Source organism: Doryrhamphus excisus, linkage group LG18 (assembly GCF_037039965.1).
Source record: "Doryrhamphus excisus strain RoL-2023G ecotype Guam linkage group LG18, RoL_Dexc_Guam_v1.1, whole genome shotgun sequence".
Taxonomy (NCBI): domain Eukaryota; kingdom Metazoa; phylum Chordata; class Actinopteri; order Syngnathiformes; family Syngnathidae; genus Doryrhamphus; species Doryrhamphus excisus.
The window spans coordinates 18,235,613-18,242,836 of NC_136374.1; the positions used below are offsets into that span (position 1 = coordinate 18,235,613).

The 7,224-nt window shown below is 42.3% G+C and overlaps 2 protein-coding genes across 4 annotated transcripts; both read right to left on the reverse strand.

The window, feature by feature from the left end:
- Positions 1-121: 121 nt before the first annotated feature.
- Positions 122-2,628, reverse strand: LOC131106133 (golgin subfamily A member 7-like). Of its 2 annotated transcripts, none has more exons than XM_058054931.2 (6): positions 1,873-2,628; positions 1,455-1,577; positions 1,231-1,383; positions 1,069-1,170; positions 924-976; positions 122-853 (listed from the first exon to the last, which is right to left on the reverse strand). In XM_058054931.2, exons 1-5 carry the CDS (start codon positions 1,975-1,977, stop codon positions 932-934), a joined length of 528 nt encoding a protein of 175 aa, XP_057910914.1. In that variant the 5' UTR covers positions 1,978-2,628; the 3' UTR covers positions 122-853; positions 924-931. The 2 variants fall into 2 exon arrangements, with proteins under 2 accessions (XP_057910914.1, XP_057910913.1); XM_058054930.2 differs by having other exon boundaries at positions 920-976.
- A 142-nt stretch (positions 2,629-2,770) lies between these two features.
- Positions 2,771-5,134, reverse strand: rplp0 (ribosomal protein, large, P0). 2 transcript variants are annotated; one of them, XM_058054928.2, is made up of 8 exons: positions 5,108-5,134; positions 4,683-4,791; positions 4,405-4,580; positions 4,084-4,171; positions 3,532-3,678; positions 3,279-3,464; positions 3,064-3,204; positions 2,771-2,970 (listed from the first exon to the last, which is right to left on the reverse strand). In XM_058054928.2, exons 2-8 carry the CDS (start codon positions 4,734-4,736, stop codon positions 2,812-2,814), a joined length of 951 nt encoding a protein of 316 aa, XP_057910911.2. In that variant the 5' UTR covers positions 4,737-4,791; positions 5,108-5,134; the 3' UTR covers positions 2,771-2,811. The 2 variants fall into 2 exon arrangements, with proteins under 2 accessions (XP_057910911.2, XP_057910912.2); XM_058054929.2 differs by lacking the exon at positions 5,108-5,134 and having other exon boundaries at positions 4,679-4,791.
- Between the last annotated feature and the right edge of the window lie 2,090 nt (positions 5,135-7,224).

Sequence of the window (7,224 nt, forward strand, 5' to 3'; positions counted from 1 at the left end):
TTTAAACTATTGATTTCTAGGTAGAAAGATAGGTTAACTGCCACTACTGTATACAGGTGCAACTGTCGAAATCGAATATGCTATGTTACATCAGAATGAAAGCAATACATGACAAATGATATAACATGTACTGCATATTTATTAACATTCAATGATTGTAATCCACGTTAAATGCCATACATGCAAATGCAAATGAAGTGATACGCAAGGGCCACAAGGGAAAAAAGCACCACATTTTTAAGATAAAAGGTACACCCACAACAGCAAGCATGAGTGGAATGTGGAGTGTTTTCTGTGGTGAGACGATCATACAAAACACATTCACTATATAACAAGATGTAGAAGAAAGCTGATTGGTTGTATTTTCGAGGCTGAGAGGATTAATTTCTATACAAAGGATATATAATATAAAACAAGTAAACATATCAATTTAGGAGTCACAAAACATCTCCAGTTTAAAAAAAATTAAAAATGTTTTGCCCTTTATGTTGATCCAGTAAAAATTACATTCTTGCACACATTTGCCTCAGCCTACAGGTTCATACTGCAAAGTACTACTTTCCTGATATACAGACCACTCGAGTCTATAGCAAACCCCCCTAATAGCAACACTACACCAATCTAACCATTATCAAGATACATTTGACACAATGGCACCATGTGAAAAGCCCAGCTTTTTACATCAGCTTGAGTTTAAAAAGACACACAGTAACCACGTGTACTAAGAAATGGACAGGCCATCAGTGGGATGTACAATATATAAATACAAAAAAAAATCGCCATTATATACATCCATTCAGGAGAGGCAGACATCTTGATGGTATGATTCCGCACATGACAACTAGTGCTCATCCTGAACAGAATAAATGATAAATAAGCAGATAAACTTTTACACTGAATTTGACCAAATAAAACATACCCACAGTTTCCCTTATCTTGTAGAGTTAATACTGTCTTCAAAGATGGTAATTTCCACCTGAAAGATGTCCGGTTAAGGAAAACTCAAAAAGGCATGTTAATAATTGAGAAATAAAAAGCAAGGTGTGGGTTGAACCCTTAAAAGGATACAACTCTGAGGCCTCGCTCTATGGGGTCAATCAGCAGCAGTCCTCTGGGAGCGTATATCTGCTCATTTTGTTCCTTAATGTATCTGGACACCTTCTTTAATACCTGCACAAAGAAGGGGTATGCTCATTGATCTCATAACGAAAGTGGTTAAACTAAACTTGCCTTTTCATAGTGGGTCTCCACACAGAGGAATAAGGTGTAGGCGGTGAGGCAGGCCAGGATGCCCTCCATGTAGGACTTCCCCCCAATCTTCTCTGCTTCAGAATACAGGTTGTTTAAAGTCTGGATGGTCTCCTCAAAATGTTGCTTGTCCAACTAAAAGCAAAGGGAATAACAAGTTAGAGTTCTATAAACCTTGCACCCGGATTACACTTCCGACTCCGCACCCTTGATTCAAGTTCTGAAGGAAACTTGCTCTGGAATCTGCAAATAGTTCCCGAGCTGTAGTCTCTCTGGATAAACACCTTGGAGGCGACAACAGGCTTCTGGAGCTCATGTAAGCTGTGAATCTGCAAAAACAAATAAACAATATTTCGTTTTGCAACACAAGCAGACAAAACAGCATTGTCTGTGGGAAGCTAAACGAGCTAGTAATTAGCTTGTCGTTGACGTTAGCATCATGCACATTAATTGTAAAGTGACGCCTCACTCTTGCTAACAACACTGGACAAGCTAGGCCGCGGTAAAATCGAACACGGTTTCGCGACATCACAGACAACAAATGGCCCTAAATGTGTTTATTTGGTAAGACACCCAAGACAGTCAGGGTATGTCAAAATAGTCATAAATACCAAAATGTCGTACCTCAGCCATAGTGGATGTTTCCCACTGTGTTGATGCGCATCTGAACTGCGCAATTACGGTAACAAATGGCGTCACGTCCTGTTTCCGTTTTTCCGTTGTGTCCATTATCTATCTTAAGGTTAGTTACTTTGGTCCAGGGGCATTACATACTTCATGCAAACCAACCTCAACTTCATCCAATTATGTTGTCCATGTGTCCTACAAACTGGTGCACACGTCGAACCAGAGGAGGGTTTTTAATGTTCATCCAAGTTGCTCATTATAATTCACTTTTGGTAAACAAGATGCTCATCAAGATACTAATTGACTTTTGATACAAAATGTATTCAAATACTTTAGTCCTGTTTATTAACAGGAAAATAAGTGTTTCGCCTGTTATACGAAATACATACAGCCTTTTCCAGGGGAAAAAAAATCTGATACTTTGTTGCAAGTCTAATTACCTCCTGGTGACCGAGTAGATAATCCGCCATCTTGGCAGTCAAATGCATTCAGAGCATAGAAATATCTTGAAGGCGTTTGTCTTCCTGCTTAACTTATGCTGCTGTCAAAAAACCATGAGGGGCCAATGGACAAATTACATTTTATGGCCTCACCTTATTATTTGGGGAGCATTCCCCAAGCATCTATTCGTACGTAAATCAATAGCCATTGACCTAATTTGAGCCAGTTACACTAGCTAAACCACCATTATCCGTGTGACACTCCACACCAGCTAACCAAACAAACCAATTTCTAGGTGATTTACTACTTTCACTGCCGTGACTAATCTGATCAAACATTTGCTTGGGCCTGCAGATTAAACCAGTTGATTCATAATAGATGGGTTGATTGTCAAGTTACAAGCAACAAAGTGCATGACTAGCCTGGACTATACATCACATTAAAACAATTAGACTCCATGTTTTGACACTTTATTGACTAGTCAATCCATGACACTTAGTCAAACAGCCCGAAGCCCATGTCATCATCTGATTCCTCAGACTCCTCCTTGACTTCTTCCTTTGCAGCAGCTGCTGGAGCTGCAGAAGAAGTCACAGCTGCTGCTGGTGCTGCTACAGCAGCAAAGGCAGATGGGTCAGCCAGGTAGGCCTTAACCTGGAACCAAGACATTTAATTGGACACTGGACAAAACTACATCTTCAATTATCAGTCTGAAATAAGTTGAACATTTTATCACTATATACAAACCTTGTCTGCCAGAGGGAAAGAATAATCCGTCTCCACAGCGACAGCCAGGACCCTCTTGTAGCCATTGATGATAGTATGGGGCACAGAGGCAAGTGTAGGATAGCCAATCTGAAGACACACACTGGCGATGTTCCTCACACCCTAAAAAGATTTATTTATTAAAGTGAGCAGACAGATGCATCCAAATTGTGACATGGCTCTGAAGAATTGCTCACCTCCAGGAACCTGGCATGCAGAGAGGCCTCAGTGATATCAAGCACATCAGGGCTGTAGACACTGCCGTTGTCATACACTTGTTGGATGATGAGTCCATAGGAGAAAGGTGAGATGTTCAACATGTTGAGCAGCGTGGCCTCACTGGCACCAACCTTGTCGCCAGTCTTTATGAGGCCGACATCACTCTGAGGGAAGACAATCCGGTTTATATCCCGTACATTGACACTTTGCATTTGATTTATTAAATCTTACCAGGATTTCAATGGTGCCCCTGGAGATCTTGGTGGTAATGCCAAGAGCCTGGAAGAAAGAGGTCTTCTCGGGACCCAGCCCAGTATTCTGGGCAGGCACAGTCACATCACAGGGGGCGATGGCTCCCGCACGGGCAGCAGCTGGCACCTGGTAATTCCAGAACAGTCACTTGCTTAAGCATCAGCAAACAGATAGATTCTCTACTCTACTGGATTCTCTGTTTTCATTGTATTATTTCTGTATACATTGCAAGTCTTAGATCTACGAAAGATCCACCAATGTGATTCTTCAACTGATCATTATGACACTTTGTCTGAAACCTTACGTCCCTGGCAGTCAAAAAGTTTGGGCAGACAGGGATAGCTGGAAACAGGTTATTGTTTGCAGGGGGAACGACAACACAGCACCACACAAGCTGTACTGTAACTTAACCTGCATAAGACCCCCATATACAAGTGACAACCATCAAAACTACTTTGACCACTTCCCCTGTGGCGGGTGTCACAAAATTGGCATTTAACACATGCGTCTGCTTTTTAGGTTGCGTTTTACCTTGTTGTTCAATAGCATGTCCCTAACTTCTGCCAGATCCTCCTTGGTGAAGACAAAACCAACATTTCCTTTAATATGGGGCAGGAGCCTGTTAAAATCAAAGATTGCTGTCAAATTATTGCCAGGCTAAGCATGCAAACATCATGTAAGCTAGGACTGTCTGAAACCTTACGTCCCTGGCTGCCTGGAGATGTAGACAGACAGGGATAGCTGGAAACATGTTATTTTTTGCAGGGGGAACGACAACACAGCAACGCACAGGCTGCACTGTAACTTTTCCTGCAATTTTACAAATCAAACCTTGTAGCATCATAAACTCACTTCTCCAAAGCAGAGTTGTTCTCCAGGTGGCCACGGATAGCTTTGCGCATCATGGTGTTTTTACCCATCAGCACCACAGCTTTGCCACGCAGCGAACAGCGGATGGTCTGCATCTGCTTGGAACCCACATTGTCTGCTCCGACAATGAAGCATTTTGGGTAGTCATCCAGGAGTTGCTACAAAGACAAAAAAACAGTTGTGGTAAAATATAATAATAATAATAATAAACCTTATGAATGGATAGCACCGAAAAATTAGGTTTGTTAGACGATACCTACGATGATTTTCATAAAATAGTTGGACTTCCACGAGGCCCTGTCTTCCCTGGGCATCTTTGCAGTGCTTCCAAGGATTCGCTCAAGAGCTGTTTTAAAGACAAGGAAGTATCTGCAACCAAACAAAACAATTCGTATTTTTTTAGAAAACGGCGTTAACTTTATGAACGCATTAAGTGTGATGACCAACATTACATGTGCTAAAATGCTAGCTAATGTTAGCCGACGGCGAGCAAGCTAGCTCGTGGCTTCACAGGCCACGATGCGTGGTACCAAAATACGTTATACTTCCTAACCATGTAATATAATACCAGTACGTTTTCGATATTCCAAATAAGCTCACAGCAAGCCAGTAGGTTATTTACACTTAAAATACGTTTATTTTATTTTCAGCTTTTCTTTTTGGAGACGGAAAGAAGGAGCCTTACCGCACCGAAGGGTCGCGTGAAAGAAAGAGGAAGGGAAACGTTGCGATAAGGGCTTATACGCAACTAGCTGACCAATCGCGTTAGAAAAGTGGGCGTAGGTCTATCAGCAATTGGATACACTCAGTGTCAATCATTTTTTTTACCAGGCAGAAGTCGTTACTACTCCCAGTCGACAGGTGGCGGTAATGTGCTCTGGGAAGCTTTTTGAAGAGCAGAAAATATATTGGTTTGACGGCGTATAGCTAGAAAATGCTTCGAGTCCATGAACATGAAAACAACGCAGTGTTGACCTCTTAAGTCGATAATCCAATAACGCTTTATAGTCATTATCATTTCTAAAAACATAATGAAGCTTTCCCCCCTCCACCTTCCGTCAGAAGTGTGGACCCACGTGTTTGGATACCTATGCGTCGCGGACAAGCACCGAGTCAGGGCGACTTGTACGTACTTCAAGAAACTCATTGACTGCGGATCGCTCTGGAAAAACTGGACAGTTGTTGTGGGGTTTCCAAAAGCTTACAGTGATCAGTTCTGGGGCACTTTGCGCCGAAGAAAGATCACCAGCGTGGTGGTGAGGAGCAGAAGAGCGAAGGACTGGAAGCAGCTCGCTGTGTCCCTTCCGTCCATCACCACATTGGTTGTGGACCAAAGCTCCCAAGAGACATTGGATTGTCTCAAGAACTTCAGCAAATTAAAGCGTTTGTCTGTAAGGTGCAGCTCCACTTCTCTGTTCCTGGACTCGTCCAAGTTCATGTGTGAAGCTCATCGGCTGACTCACCTCAGCATTTGCAACGTCAAATTCCCCTCTAAATTTAAAGAGGCTATTTCAACCCTCTCCCATTTCACTAATCTTACATCTTTAGTGTGTCACCAGACTGGAATCAACCAAGAACCTATGCTGATCATCCATTCCATACTTTGCTGCTTGGATAAGCTTAAGCATCTGTCATTGACTTGTGGCCAGAAATCTTGTGTGAAAACTGCCATCACAGCAGTTCCACCCGTGGGAAGAAATGCTTTGACAAGTCTTGAGCTCATTCACTGTGATAATTCATTGCCACAGGGTGCAATGGAGCTGCTGCCTAACCTGCAGACTCTTGTTCTTGTCTACAAGCACTCTGATGATCAGATACCTCACCTTTGGCCTGTTGTTGCAAACCTGAAAGCATGGCTGAGTGACCTCCGTCAACTGTCATCTTTGGTCATCATCAAGGGTCCAAATGTTCACAAGTATGCATGCTTTCTTCCATCCACAGTGACCAGTCTGACGCTCAGCGTCGGAGGAATAACCTCAGAAGAGATGGCGACCGTGTCATTGCAGCTTCCCGATCTCCTCCGCCTTCACATAGACCCCTGGCCTTCGTATTTAGGGGCCCTTACTGGTCTAATCCCACAGCTGTTTCCCAATCTCCAAAGTCTTCAAATCAGACATGAGCACGTGCCAAAGAAAGACTTTTTAAGCCTTCACAAGCTGGTGGACCTGAAGGATGTGGAGATCCTGGACAGCAGTCCTCGGCTCCCTGAGCTGACTGTAAAACTCCAAACGCTCACTAACTACAGAGTCCAGGTCTCTAGCTCACGCCAAAGAGACATTCTGGCTTGCCACTGCATGTATTAACACAGACATTTGGAGCAACGTGAAGGATGACCATGCAGTCACTTGTCTTGTTGAACTGATTGGATTCTTGTATTGACTTATGGTGCTCTTGGTATGTGCTGGCTGGCCGTAACAGTAAGTACAACTACAACATGTAAGGCAAAGACTGCAACAGCAGTTATGTCACGGTCCATGTATATGAACATAAATATCCATAACCTTATTACACTATTGACCATGCATTTCATTCTATTTTTGGAGTACTTTGCTCCATTTAACTATATTTTTAATTTTTATTAAATGTTATTGCATCAGATATTAAAGTTTTAACACTACATGCATTTTTGGTCAAAATGTAATAACAGAAGGAAAAGGGTGAAGTACATAAGGAGATACATCTATTTGATTGTTTGTGTCATCAGTGTGAACTTTCCAATAGATACAATTTAACTCAATACACCTGGGCTATTTATTAAGACTGTTGGCAGCCATGTAAATATTCACCATGAAAACCACAAAG

What these genes read in the sequence shown, in the direction of transcription:
- LOC131106133 (XM_058054931.2), bottom strand. Translation starts at nt 1,977, where the DNA reads ATGGACACAACGGAAAAACGGAAACAGGACGTGACGCCATTTGTTACC. An exon ending in CTTCAGAACTTGAATCAAGG is followed by an intron (nt 1,384 to 1,454) that starts GTGCGGAGTCGG and finishes CTTTGCTTTTAG; the next exon opens with TTGGACAAGCAACATTTTGA. An exon ending in TAGAGCGAGGCCTCAGAGTT is followed by an intron (nt 977 to 1,068) that starts GTATCCTTTTAA and finishes GACATCTTTCAG; the next exon opens with GTGGAAATTACCATCTTTGA.
- rplp0 (XM_058054928.2), bottom strand. Translation starts at nt 4,736, where the DNA reads ATGCCCAGGGAAGACAGGGCCTCGTGGAAGTCCAACTATTTTATGAAA. An exon ending in ACTATTTTATGAAAATCATC is followed by an intron (nt 4,581 to 4,682) that starts GTAGGTATCGTC and finishes TTGTCTTTGTAG; the next exon opens with CAACTCCTGGATGACTACCC. An exon ending in AACAACTCTGCTTTGGAGAA is followed by an intron (nt 4,172 to 4,404) that starts GTGAGTTTATGA and finishes TGATTTTAACAG; the next exon opens with GCTCCTGCCCCATATTAAAG.